This window comes from Carassius gibelio, chromosome A7 (assembly GCF_023724105.1).
Source record: "Carassius gibelio isolate Cgi1373 ecotype wild population from Czech Republic chromosome A7, carGib1.2-hapl.c, whole genome shotgun sequence".
In the NCBI taxonomy this organism is placed as follows: domain Eukaryota; kingdom Metazoa; phylum Chordata; class Actinopteri; order Cypriniformes; family Cyprinidae; genus Carassius; species Carassius gibelio.
This window is the reverse complement of record NC_068377.1, coordinates 22,909,830-22,925,070: the sequence shown is the minus strand read 5'-3', so window position 1 is coordinate 22,925,070 and position 15,241 is coordinate 22,909,830. Positions and strand designations below refer to the sequence as shown.

Here is a 15,241-nt window from a genome sequence, read left to right as displayed (position 1 = left end):
TTGACTACATTTTGTCTACATTTTAAACAATATTGCTTTAACTTAAAACCAGGCAAATCAAAGTGCTGTATTTCTTTCAAATAAATGTCATTCATACATTTAAAAATGTAAATGAGGCATTCTGTGCCAGTGCACAGACACATTTCACACTATATGTTGGTTGGTGGGACATGTTTTTGGGGATGTTCTGTTATGTCCGTCACAGATGGTCCTCACCCGAGTCGATGTACTGAAGCACTGTAAGTGTTCAGCTACAGCAGAGTAGAAGAGGGAATCATACATGCCATGTTAAATGTGTTGAACAGAAACAACATATAAACACATGCATGTCTCTCTCTCTCTGTGCGTGTGTGTGTGAGAGAGAGAGATGTAGAGCTTGGCCTTTCAGCCACATTGACCCTCTGATCTCTCTGAGGCTCATCAATTATCTCTTCCCTCAGAGCCAGCACGCTGAGAGAATGGATTATATGAAGTGTAAAACATTAGAAAAATGTGTTCGCATCATCACAGCAATGTGTCCGAGGACAGAGGAGGGGACAGATAATAGAAACCCAGCTGCTGAAAAGCACAACGCAACAAGTGACAGCGTTTGAAGGCATTGTAGGGCTGCTCTGTGGGCCGCAGGCTTTTGTGCTGGGGACTGTGGTTCCTCTAGCCAGAGGCAACTGGACATATGCTTTTGGCTTGAGTTAATGATGCAAAGGCTAAAAGCTTTGTGATTTTCTTTCTTTATCTGCCTTTTTTGTCTCTCTCACTCTCTGCTTCTTTTAGGTGGAAAAGTTTTTAAAAGGCAGCCGCAAAAGCCCTTTATAACATCTCAAAACCATCTCAAATCTACTGCCTATCTATAGATTAAGAGTTTAATGATTCTACCACTCTTTCTGTTCACAATATGAGCTCAAAAAAATCTCATAGAACTACATAGGAGTTGCACTCAAAAGACTCCAAATACATCCAGCGGATACAAACAGTATAAGAAAAAAAAGGCTTTACTAATATTTTCAGGTAAATGTGTAAAACCATGTTATAAGCCAAAGTCCTATGTTATTATTTGCCTTCCATACACACACACACACACACACAAACTGTGTACTGTTTCATAACACCAACGTTTCTAAAAGACTGTTAATTATCTATTTTTTAATAATCAGTTATCCATTAATTAAGATTAATTATCCATCACTATTAATATAGATAGATACAGGTGCTTCTCAATGAATTAGAATGTCGTGGAAAAAAAGGTAATTTATTTCAATAATTCAGCTCAAATTGTGAAACTTGTGTATTAAATAAATTCAGTGCACACAGACTGAAGTATTTTAAGTCTTTGGTTCTTTTAATTGTGATGATTTTTGCTCATATTTAACAAAAACCCACCAATTCACCAATCTCAACAAATTAGAATACTTCATAAGACCAATAAAAAAAAATACAAATAAAAAAATAAATCACTGCCTCAATTTGGCGTGGCATGGAGGTGATCAGTTTGTGGCACTGCTGAGGTGGTATAGGAGCCCAGGTTTCTTTGACAGTGGCCTTCAGCTCATCTGCATTTTTTGGTCTCTTGTTTCTCATTTTCCTCTTGACAATACATAGATTCTCTATGGGTTCCAAGTCAAAGTCAGAGCACAGCAACACCATGGTCAATTAACCAACTTTTGGTGTCTTTGGCAGTGTGGGCAGGTGCCAAATCCTGCTGGAAAATGAAATCAGCATCTACAAATGCTGGTCAGCAGAAGGAAGCATGACATGCCCCAGAATTTCATGGTAAACGGGGTGCAATGACTTTGGTTTCCAAAAAACACAACTGACCAACACCAACAGATGACATTGCACCCCAAACCACCACAGACTGTGGAAACTTAACACTAGACTTCAAGCAACTTGGGCTATGAGCTTCTCCACCCTTCCTTCAGACTCTAGGACCTTGGTTTCCAAATAAAATACAAAGCTTGCTCTCATCTGAAAAGAGAACTTTGGACCACTGGGCAACAGTCCAGTTCTTCTTCTCCTTAGTCCACGTAAAATGCCTCAGGAGTGGCTTAACAAGAGGAATTTGACAACTGTATCCAAATTCCTTGACACGTCTGTGTGTGGTGGCTGTTGACTCCATCTTCAGTCCATTCCTTGTGAAATTCACTCAAATTCTTAAATTTATTTCGCTTGACAATCCTCATAAGGCTGCAGTTCTCTCTGTTGTTGTGCATCTTTTTATTGTCCACACTTTTTCCTTCCACTCAACCTTCTGTTAACATGCTTGGATACAGCACTCTGTGAACAGTCAGCTTCTTTGGCAATGAATGTGTGTGGCTCCTTCTGAAGGGTGTCAATGATTGTCTTCTGGACAACTGTCAGATCAGCAGTCTTCCCCATGATTGTGTAGCCTAATGAACCAAACTGAGAGACCATTTTGAAGGATCAGGAAACCTTTGCAGGTGTTTTGAATTGATTAGTTGATTGGCATGTCACCATATTCTAATTTGTTGAGATTGGTGAATTGGTGGGTTTTTGTTAAATGTTAGCCAAATCAACACAAATAAAGAACCAGAGACTTCAGTCTGTGTGCTCTGAATTTATATAATACCCGAGTTTCACAATTTGAGTTTAATTACTGAAATAAATAACTTTTTCATGACATTCTAATTAATTGAGAAGCACCTGTATATTGCAAATATACACATAAACACTACCATTTAATGTTTGGAGTAAGTAATTTATATATTTATATATTGGAAGAAATCAATATTTTTTTTTTATTAAAGGATGCATTAAATTGATCAAAGTGACAGCAAAGAAGTTTATAATGTTACAAATTTTCTATTCAACTTTTTAATCAAAAAATAATTCTGTAGATTTTTTCACAAATATTAAGCAGCACGGCTGTTTTCAACATAGCTAATAATAAGAAATGTTTCTTAGAATGATTTCTGATGGATCATATGACCGTGACACTGAAGACTGGAGTAATGACTGCTGCAAAATCAACTTTAGAAAAATATGAAAAATAGAAAACATATTTTAAATTGTAATAATAGTTCACAATATTATTGTTTTTACTGTATTTTTTATCAAATAAGAGAGACAGAACGTTCCCCTAATATTTAAATGGTGGTATATATGGTTATGACAATCCACTATCAATGTCTTAAATATGACTTTCACTGTTCTCTCTCTCTTGAATGTACCACTTTCTTTGGGACTTCATACCCAATTCCACTCTCTCTCATACACAAACATATGTATACACATATGCCTCATCTCTCCCTCTCCACCACCTCCATCTCCTCCTGGATCGGCCTGCTGATGGGAGATTAGAGATTAGCATCTTGTACCCACGTTTCTCCTGCCAGTGAAAGCTTTTGGCAGTGGGAGGGAGGCCAAAGGAGGGAGGCTCTCCTCACTCTGCACAGATTCTTTTTCAGCACTTAAAGAATGTGAACTCTAGGCACAGATTACCATCACACAGACCTGAAACCATTTTCATTATATGTCTTTTTTCTACGGTGGCTAAAGAGTGGCATTTGGGAAAAAGATTAACGTTGGCTTGCCACTAAAAGAACGAAAACCAACCCACTTTGTACTGACTACAATTTATGATGTTATAGGAGACACCGTGTTGTGTAATTTATATGTCATCTAAATGCTGAAAATATCAGTAGTGAAGTGAATGAAGTAATATGCATCAGTGGTTTTGGGAAGCCTGAGGGCTCTTGTATAGCAGGACACATTTTTTCCGGTGCATTAACTTTATCTGAGTAAGTGTAACGAATAAAAGCATTTTCTTTCCAAAATCTGAGTTTAATACTTCCAGCTAGAATGCCTTAAGAAATATGTGCAGGAATCATTCGCTATGACATTTAAGTATGATATTAGCGGGGAAACAGATACAAACAGACGCTCACATTAAATACACCATAGGAAAGAGCAAAGCATAATATTTATAGTCTGTACAAGCAAAATCTAATCAGAAAAGCACAAAACCCGCTCAGAATGCATAAAACCTGTTCATAATGTGTAACACACTGGCTCATAATGATAATGTGAAGTAATTAGCAATATCTGTAACACTTTCTATGAAGCTAATAAGTAGAGATTGACCGATATTGCTCTATCATGACCAATATAGATACAGATTATTTTTTTCAACAACTGTCATTACTTATTTATTTTAATTTGTTAGTGGTAATAATAATAATAATCATTATCCTCATAACAATAAGCAATTATAATAACCATTATTCATATTTTATATACTGATATTTATGACAAAGATAAAACATAGTATTAGTGCAATCCAGAGGGTTACAGTTTGGTGTTTTGTAATATCTAATTGAAAGTGTAATATACAATTTGCAATTATTCCAATTTTGTTGTTTTTGATTGCTTCCATTGTCCTCGTTTGTAAGTTGCTTTGGAAAAAAGTGTCTGCTAAATGATTAAATGTTATGCTGTAATGTTGAAAAAACACATAATTTTTCAAATACTGTTCATTGTTATAGGTCCTCTGTGTCCTGCCTCTCACAAACGCATCGTTTTCTACAAAGTCCCTCCTTCCGACAAAAGCAGTCTGCTCTGATTGGCCAACTGACCCAGTACATTTTGATTGGCCGAACACCACAAGCACTCTTCAGAAATGTAAGGCCTCTTTCCATAATCACGAGCTTCATCTTTCAAAATAAATGTCAAGACAGTTAATAATGTCCTTAGTTTTACCATCAGTTCAAGCCCGAAAGGGGAACAGAGTAGCGTGGCAGACACAGTGATGAAGCTTGTATGTGTTTGCTGTACACAAACCAGGGATGGTTGAGACAGCTGACTCCACATGTGCACACACTCTCACACACACACACACACACACACACACACACACACACACACACACACACACACACACGACACGCAGAACTCCACATTTGAACATTCAATAGCAAATACTTAAACGAATAACAAAACTTACTTACAGTAGCTGATTCAGAACCACCAGATTGTTGTAGCTAAGTCATAATTACCTTCTCTGCTAGGTTTACGAAATGGTTGTCCATAAAATGCGTTGCTGTTCTGTTGTACATAAGTAATCTTAAAAATTCCTACATGCATCTACTTTTGGAAGGACGAATAAAGTGCTTTTGCTTTCACCTAAAAACACACAGCATCTCCCTGAAATGGCTGCTTCAACACTAACTGTGGCCTTCTTTCTTTGCGTGAACATTTGGGTGGCATTACGCAAATATTAGCCATATTGCAGTGAGAAGTGAACACACACCTGGAGCAGTGGGCAGCTATATATCCAGCGCCCGGGGAGCGACTGGGAGTTCAAAGAATATCTCTTTGGATTTGCAACTTTACAGATCTTCTTTATGCAACAAGAGCTGGTAACACTCCAAAGAGAAAGGAAAAATTTAAATTGCATTATATGACCCCGGTAAATGTGCTGTGAATATGCTGCCATTTTCCACAGCAACATACAAAACAGAGACAGAGAGAGAGAGAGAGAGAGAGATAGAGAGAGAGAGAGAGAGAATGGAAGCTAACTGAAAGCGAGGGGATCATAACCAATTTCTACAGGAACATTTCCCCTTGGAGAGGGAGAGAGTGTTTACTATCAAACGCATCTGTGTCTATTCATCTCAGCCAGGGTGTCATCCCTCGCTCTCAACTTCTGTCCAAACACAACAAACAAACACAAAAACAAACACAAAGACTGCAACTTCTGAGTATGCATCAGCCACCAGACTGCTCTCCTGCGTAACACGACTTCACATTCAGACACACTCTGAGCTCTCTTTCTCCCGGGCTCCTTTTATATCATCTTCTTTCTTTCCCTCCTCTCCCAAAACCTCTCGAATTATCTGCAATATCTTCCTTATAATTAATCTCTTTCTTTGTGATTTTTCAAGCGATTCCGACAATTTTACAGTGGCTTGGCATCATGATCTCCCATTCTTCGCCTCATTGTTCTGAACCGTGGCTTAACTCAGTTAAGAGCCATGACATGATAGCCAGCCTGGTGACTCTGAGGAATTAAAAGAAAGGAATGAGGAGAAAGACAGACACATTAGACACACAAAGACATAAATCTACTGAATAAGGTCAGCATGTACTGGTCCGACAGCAAACTGCGCGTTTTGTGTATGTCTCTGTGGAATTTAATGAAGCATATATGTGTTGTGTTTGCGTGTATATCCCCAGTAGTGATTAATCAGTCATGGTCTGTAATTCCAGATCTTATTCCTCTTTCTTCAGTCGCTTATCTCGCTGATCAAGAAACGAACCGGAAAAACTGCTGATTAAATAAATAAACAAAGCGCTAAATGAACTCAAAGTGTGAGGAGGGTTTCAGAAGATAAGACAGATCAGGCATTATAAAGCACTTATTGGCTTTCTAAGAAAAATATGTGACTTATGTGAAAGAGTTTATCGACTGTCAGAGATCATCTGCTCCTGCACACACTGAGCTACACTCAAAAACAGCACAGCAAGACTGAATCTTCTCCACATAATCACAATACTAACAACTAGACCTAGTCTGATTCTGTAGATCTTCTGTTTTTCCTTCATATCTTCTGTGCTGAAATTTGTGCGATTTAGCAGAAATTGATTTCTGTGCCATGCAAGCAGAATCCATGTGGGCCTGCTAATGAAACTCAAGAAAGGAAAAAAACAAGTAATGTCCATAAACCACATGCAAAAAAAAAAAAAAAAAAATATATATTAAATTATATAAAAAAAAAAAAAAAAAAAAAAAAAAATATATATATATATATATATATATATATATATATATATATATATATATATATATATATATATTAAGCAGCACAACTGTTTTCAAAATTGAGAATTCACTTTATAACAATATTGTTGAAAATTCATCAAAGAAATGAATCATATTCATTTGATAATATGTAAAACAAATGATTATTTTACAATGTAAAAGTAATTGATCATTACTGCTTTTTATATTATTGTGCATTTTTATATAAATATATTTTATATCTTTCAATATAAAGATACTGAAAACGCATGTGAAAAACAAAAATAATAAAAAGTACAACAAGGACTACGGATCTTGTATGAAATGTTGTAAAACCCGACATTTTAGACATGAGGCCTGGCCTAGTCTGTAGTTTATTCTGGCCAAGAATCGCGCACTTTGAACAACATTCAAACGATCAGTCACACATCATGTTTCAAACATTTGACTCCACTAATCTGGAAACCTGTGGGGAAACCAGTGATTAGTTACGCCTCAAAATATTTTAGCAGTCCAGAAACAGACTGACCACACAGTAGTTTTTCTCAGCATTGTTGAAGTGATCTAACGTGTGGAGTGTTTGTCGGTTGGTCTTATGGGGACCTGTAAGGCTCTGTGTGTATTTAAAAATATCCAACAATATTCCCTCCAAAAGATTCCACCCCTTCCATCAAAAAACAAACAAACACACACACACACACACACACACACACACATAAACCCACTGGTCTCCCTGCCTGCCCAAAAGAATCAGTAAAAGCTTATGTATGCAGGTACAAAGCCAGTGACCCCTCTCTCTCTCTCTCTCTCTCTCTCTCTCTCCCCCTCCGTAGGTAGAAAACACAAACACACACTCACAAGCACAGAGCCTGCAAGTGGCATGTCAGTGCATGACATTCTCTAAAGGGGTTTAAGTATTTACCATCCCCACTATCACGGCCTGCTCAAATTCAGCTTACCCTGTTCAATAAGGACTTCAAAGGGAATCATAAATACCTTTTGCCCGCAAATTCCACTGTACAGTATTTTTCTCCTCGCCCCCCTTTTCCTGCTTCTTTTCTTCCCATTTCCCCCCCATTCCCCAGTAAAAACCGTCCCTTACTGTGAAATTTATTAGGAGCCTATCATTCCCTTTTCTTTTATTAAGTGTAATAAGAGAAATCGGGAGGTCATTATTTTGGGAGGTCATTATTTTAGCAGTTATTTAAGCAGGCGAGCCAAAGGAAAATCCAGGTTAATGGATCTGTAATTAATTTGATCATACAGGAAACAACTGTTGACTGTAAAACATGACTGAATAAACGGTCCAAAAGAGAAAGAAACTACGTGATAAGAGCTACACAGAGGCCCTATGAAAGGCATTCTGGAATATAATTATGATGAAAATGCATAGCAAAGCCATTATATTTACAATGTTTTACAAACTCATCAAATAAGTGAACAGAGATTAATTGCCCCGGTCGACCTTAAAATAATTATCAGAACGAGGCCGCTCTAAACTAGATGAAATTGATACACTTGAATAATTAGATCCTTGGCACTGACCTACTGAAGTCAATAAAGGTTATTAAGGCCAATTGCTGTCTAAACGCATTAGAGACATAGAGAAGCGCTCCGCAGCACATCCAGCATTTCAGCGGCTATACGATAATCCCCTCACTGCGTCCAGCGCTCTCTCTTCTCCGCTGCCCTCACACACATTTACACCCCCTACCCTCAGACACACTAAACCAGATTGGATTCGCTTAACCTTTCAGTGGCTTTGATCAAATGAGCTCACACTGCAATAACATTTACATTGACCCTCACTCTCACTCTCTCACTGGGGAGAGAGGTCTTTACCTTCCTGTCTGCCACACACACACGCACACACGCGCTAGGTCAATAACGTAATCAGATATCAATGGTGACCCCTGCAGTCATGATTGCTCACTTTCTCTCGCTCGCTTTCTTTCATTGGACGGAGAAGATGAAATTATGAAACGGTCACTGTGTGCGAGCCAACACACAAATAAAGACCCAAACAAACACCACCGGAAAGGACGAGGAGATGCATCTAAATGGCTAACTGTATCCATAAACGCATAACGGTTTCTATTCAGTCTGAAAATAAATGTTTCAGCACCCAATTTTTGAAGACGGTGTATGTGGCAGAAAAATCGAATAGACGCAGTGAGAGAGAGAGGAAAAAAAAAGCTTTTTGATGTGACGCTCTGAGCAACAGAAGTGGATAAAGTGACAAATTAGACCTAAAACATCAGAATAAACCTGAATAGACCTGTCTCACTCCCAGCCCTGCAACCACATACAAATGAAAGAAAAACTGTCAATAAAATATTTTGCATATAGCCAACTATCTCTCCTGTGCCAGGATAGACAGACTGAGAGAAGGAGAGAAAGAAAGTGCCACAGTCAAAAGCCTAAATAAATGTCAGGGGTGCATGAGGAGTATGATAGCTTCTCTGTAGGGACCCGACGTTCAGTCAATGTGTGTGTGTGTGTGTGTGTGTGTGAGAGAGAGAGAGAGAGAGAGAGAGAGAGAGAGATAGAGGAAAGGGACTTGAGACCTGATGTTTGATAACATTTACCTCATCATATCAAAGCACATTTAAATGGCTATCTTTATTCTTTTCTTTCTTCCTTTCTATTTTCCTCTATATTTCCTATTAAGCAATTCACATTAATTCATGAGGTACAGAGAGAGAGAGAGACAGAGAGCGGAAGAGAGAGTTGTTTTATCAGGATGTCGTTCAAATGGAGGGCTGAAAATTTGCATCACAACAGCCTGGAGAGCAAGAGAGGGAGACACAAGAAAAGAGAAAGAAGGAAAACGAAAGAGAGAAATCCCCATGTGAGAGGAACAGTTTTAATAAACAGAAGGAAGAGGGTTGACACATGGACCAGCCAACCCTGGACCTGCTCAGACCACAGAAAAATCAAGAAAAGTACCGGAAGACCACAGCGACAATTCCCAAGAATCTAGACAAACACATGTCTCTGCTAAATGCCATGACTGTCTGTTGAAATCTTACTTAAATGAATTTATATCAGCCATGAATATATCAGATATTAGGAATTCAAATGAACATTTATTTTCTAAGTGCTTTCACATTCATGAGCTATTTATTCAAGCTCTAACGATCCTACAAATTCAATATTTGTTTAACTAATAAAATGCACACAATGGCTTGATCGGGTTAAAGTAAATGCATCCACAATTCATAAAGAAAATAATAGATAAATATATCTCTTTTTTATGATTTATGGTTAAAACAATATAGAATATAATTTAATAAATTAAATATTCTATTTTTTAGTGTATGATTTACTAATACATAATAATAATAATAATACTCAGTAATACAATAAAGAAGATAATAATTTACCATTGACGAAAAACAAAACAATGACACTTACAATGATGGTGGATATCAGTGCTCCGTAATTGTGTTTCTAGACAGAGGGAGACTCACAGTGAGACTGTCTCACCTTTTCACACACACACACACAGAGCGACTAGCTCAAGAGCTGGTCCTTAGCCCCAGCAGCACATTAGATGTGATTACTGCTCAAAGAGCAAAAGAGGCAGCGAGTGGAAGACAGAAAATGATGATACAACAGTGCCCCCTACTGAAAGATACTGCAGCCCTGAGCAGAGCTGTGTGCTGAACACATACACATATGGATCAAACATGTGTCAAACAGACAGTACTGATCAGCTGTGATTGTCTAGATTTAAAGAACCTCTGCGCATCCTCTCCAGCAGCACAGAGAGCCCGGATGCTGCTCTGTATACTCTAGTCATACAGCTGTAACAAAAAACTTTGGCCAGTGAATATAAAACCTGACCTGCACAGATGAGACATGAGCAATTCAACCATCTAGAAGTACAAACTATTACAGAAAAAAACAAGCCGCACACCTCAGTGGAAAATGCAACCTCATAGGTTTATCTAGCATACCTATAGGTTTTATTGTTAGAATTATTACCCAGAAAAGCACATTCACATAAAGGACAAAATTACAGTGTCTTCATATTTGTGTGACAAATACATCTGCACCGACAAAGTCTAATCCTAATCAATGATGCAACAGAGAGCCAAACAATTAGACTGATAAAGGAATAAAAAAAAAATGTATATAATATAATAATAATATATATATACTTTTTTTTTAGGGTGAAAAAAAATATACTTTTTTTTTTTTACAGTCTCACCTCTGAGATAGTCTCCCTCTGTCTAGATTTTTATATGATATAGTTTATATAGTGAAATAGTTAGCATATATAACCTGCTTATAGTTCACTCCATCACTCTTACCATTTGCTCCATTTCCTTCCAGTCTTTCTCCATCTGTTCCATGGGTTTATTCCACCAGCTGCAGAATCGAGCGTAACGTCGGCCCTGGAACCAGTATTGCCTGAGCCATTCAAACTCCACCTGAAAGGAGCAACACAGGGTCAAGATGTTAAAGCTACAGGGTGCCATTTCCACACCACTAGAGACACCAAAAAAAACAAACAGCAAAATTAAGGATTTTTAATTTATTTTAATTTTTTAAACATTTCCTAATCAATCTCTGTCTTCCATTGGCTGGACAAACAGATAGTCCTGGCCTAAACTCACACAACATGTTGATCAAATGATACTATAAAACTTTAAACAAACAAAGAAAAAATAGCAATAGTGTTTTTTAAAAATTTTTTATTTATTATGCATCTGTTATTATTATTATTTAAATAGCATTTTATGTGAAGCACTTTGAATTACCATTTTTTATGGTGAAATGCTTTACCCTATATAAGAAAAACTTGCCTTGGCTAAAATAAATTATTGGCACATTGATATTAAATTTCTGACAAATATGATAAGCTGATAATTATTCTTATCATAATAATTATTACAACATATTATTTTCAGAATTGTTATTGCTGATAAAGGATTTCTGGTCTATTTGATTAAATACTAAGTATTCTATCAAATGCTTTTCTTAATCAATTTTCGGTAAATACAAAAACACTAAAAATTCAATTATTAACAACATTATAATTATACATTCACTCACTAAAATCATTCAAAAGTAAAAGCAAAAAAAAATATATAATTGACCATTAAAATGTAAGCTTTTGGGTCACATGTCTGGAACCACCATTCCATAAACAGACCAGGGCAGTTATTATTATTGGTTTCTGAATATAAGAACAATTTAAAAAGCTAGCGAAAACAAATTCTAAAGCATTTTATATTTCAGCACTAGAGAGTCTTTTGAAAACTAGTCCAGTCCTTGAACAAGAGGTCAAACCCAAAAGCATGCAGCTGACATCTGCTTTACAACAACTGAAAGAACAGCAGTCAGGTGTGTTTGATAGTCTGTAAAATGTGGCTATTGGACAAAAACGTTTTGTGCTTGAGTCATTCTTCACCATCCCTCACTCTGGCCTACGTGAAGTGTATTATAACAACACGGTCTCAAACAACAGCAATCCAGACGTCCATCCATTTATCAAACTCTATCCATCCATCAATGGCCAATTTAGCAGCAGAGGGAACTGTGTGCTAGTCACCTGAGTCAGTGAGGTGGGGAGATGGGGGAAAGGCATTTATATGGGGTGGTGGGAGTGATTTTCTAAACTAAACACCCACGTTAAGGTCACGCTAACAAGGGAACGCAGGTAGCCACACACACACTCCTAGAGGACAATGAATGCAGAACAAACCACACACCCTGTAACCACACACATAAACAAACTGCTTGCTTTGTACTCGACATCTTTGCGTTTTTTTTGTGCACCGCTGATCAAAACTGTGTCATCACAATAGGAAGCGGGATGATGACATCTGCATTTCCTGTTTTCCTGTTTGTGGTTTCATTTCCTTTGTTTATGTCTGCTGCTACGCAACACCCAGGAGACACAAAAAGATTTATCACATACGCCAAAAACATCGCACCTACACACACTTCTCTTTCCTCTCCTCCTCAGTCGGCTTTTTTCATTCTTTACTTCGTTGCTTTCGTTCTTCATCCCATCAATCTCTCACTTTCTCTCTCTACAGGGAGCAACAGAATCCACTACAGGCTCTCAGTCTTTCTCCTCTGGGAATCTCCCCATCTTTGACTCTTTTGAAGTGATGAGTTAACCCTCCTAAGGATGCTTAATGTAGCCACGTGCGTGTGTGTATCTGTGTCTGCCCCACATGTAAATGTAAGCACCTCACATTTGCCCTCCCACAGGCATTGAACAAAGCACTGCTCCAAAATTTCTTCTCCAAACAACAGGCCCCTCTGTGCCTCAGCTAAGAGTTACGACTAAACAACACGCTGAAAACAGCAACCCGAACATCCACTGTGTCTATGTCTGGTTTTCACTGTACAGTGGCCTGGTTTGGTCTGGAGCTACTGAATGACATAAGAGTACCCTTTTTTTTGTTTGTTAAATATCAGCATGGTTATAACTGTTTATATAAAACTGTTAAATAAGCAAGAAATGAATACTGAGCAACAGATTTTAGACACTATAGTGCCAGATATTGTGTTAATGAAAAGGTTTGTTTATGAATTTTTGGAGTTACATTATAGCTAAAAATATATTTACACAATGCCATTTAAAATTTTGGGGTCAAAAATAAAGGAAAATCATTAATTGTGTGAAATATAATCATTTCGAATAATTGTGTTATATTTTAATATGTTATGCCAATGCTGAATGTTTTTGCAGCCATTACTCACAATGCTTCAGAAATCATTTTAATGTGCTAAAGTGTGCTCAAGAATTATTATTAGTAATGTTTAAAATAATTGTGCTTTGATACATTTTTTAAGGACTGTTTGATTTATTTATATACAATAGTAATGTAGAGTGTTACCAAATATGTAATTATTACTATACATTCTATAATTTTATGCTAAATAAAAGTATACATTTCTGTACAAAAATGTTTTAAGTTTAATATATAGAATATACAGAACCTAGTTTCATTTCTTACATGAAATTTTGAAAAAAATGATAAGATAAGATTTTAAGATAAGATAAAATGTAAAATTCTAAAACGTAAAAAGTAAATTTACATTTATTTATATATACACACACACACACACACACACAAACACACATTTCTATCAGAATATCAGTAAAAATAAAAACGTCTCTAGGTTACGTATGTAACCCTAGTTCCTCGAGGGAACGAGACGCTGTGTCGAAACGCTTTGGGGAACGCGTTTAGCGTGAGCGACTCTGAATATGATGACGTCACTGGCGAGGTGACGTAAGCGACCAGGAAGCTATAAAGGCACGAGTCGCACAGCTGGCTTCAGCTTCGAGTTACCGCAAGTGCCGGCAGGGGGTATGGCCTCGAGATGCAGCGTCTCGTTCCCTTGAGGAACTAGGGTAACATACGTAACCTAGAGACGTTCCTCTTCAGGAACTCGGGCTGCGTCGAAACGCTTTGGGGAACGAGTACCAACGCTGCCAGACTACCAAACAAGCCTAGTGTGTATCCGAAGAGCACAGCTTAGGACGAGGGGAATGAAGTGCCTGGAGTTACTGGCATGTCTAAGTCATAGAATCTTTCAAAAGTAGAAGGCTTGGAAACCCCGTAGCATTGCAGATGTCCAGCATGGACGCACCTGCTAGAAAGGCCTTGGAGTCCGCCATACCCCATGTAGAGTGAGCCTTGGCTCCCGACAGCGGGGGACGACCAGAGGACTCAGAGTGGCATTGATAGTCTCAACTATCCAACGACTAATAGTCTGCTTAGAAGCAGGGAAACCCCTCTTGGGGGGACCGCAGCATGCAAGCAATTGGTCCATTTTTCTCCACAGGGCAGCTCTGTGGGGGTATGCATCCAGCGCTCGAGCTGGACACACACAATTTAGCTTCTCTTGGTCGGGCTCCCGAAAGGGAGGAGTACAGAAGGCCTGCAGCACTAAAGGTTGTGGTGTGATAGAGGGCACCTTAGGAACATATCCCGATCGAGACTAGATCTGAGAACCATACTCGGCCCGGCCAGAATGGGGCTACTAACAACAGACGAACTCCCGGGAGCAGAGCGATAGGGGGAAATGCGTACAGACGAAGCCTCGGCCAAGTCTGTACCATGGCGTCCATTCCCAGAGGAGCTGGATGAACTAGAGAGAACCAAAGGGGGCATTGTGACGTCTCTTGAGATGCAAATAGGTCTACTTGAGCCCTGCCAAATACTCTCCATATCTGCTTCACTACTTCTGGGTGAAGTCTCCATTCCCAGGGCCTCAGCCCCTGCCTCGACAGTATGTCTGCTCCCATATTTTGTTTCCCAGGAATATATACTGCTCTTAATGAGAGGAGTTTGCTCTGGGACCACACCAGGATCTGGTGCGCCACCTTGTACAAAGGGCGTGAACGCAGACCTCCCTGGTGGTTGATATAAGAGACCACCGATGTGTTGTCGGTGCGCACCAACACATGGTGACCCCTTAGGTCTGGGAGGAAGTGCTTCAGTGCACGATAAA

At 38.4% G+C, this 15,241-nt stretch overlaps 1 protein-coding gene across 2 annotated transcripts in view; it reads right to left on the bottom strand.

Annotated features, from left to right (window-relative positions):
• The window catches only part of LOC128016859 (alpha-ketoglutarate-dependent dioxygenase FTO), a 121,853-nt gene that overhangs the window by 69,217 nt on the left and 37,395 nt on the right, over positions 1 to 15,241 (bottom strand). The window contains exons 7-8 of one of the 2 annotated variants that reach the window (XM_052601716.1): positions 11,074 to 11,193; positions 66 to 251 (exon numbers count right to left, since the gene is read on the bottom strand). In XM_052601716.1, coding sequence (XP_052457676.1) covers positions 213 to 251; positions 11,074 to 11,193 — 159 coding nt within the window. In that variant the 3' untranslated portion in view covers positions 66 to 212. Of the gene's footprint in view, positions 1 to 65; positions 252 to 11,073; positions 11,194 to 15,241 lie in introns of those variants that run through there. The other variant, XM_052601715.1, reaches the window with a different exon arrangement.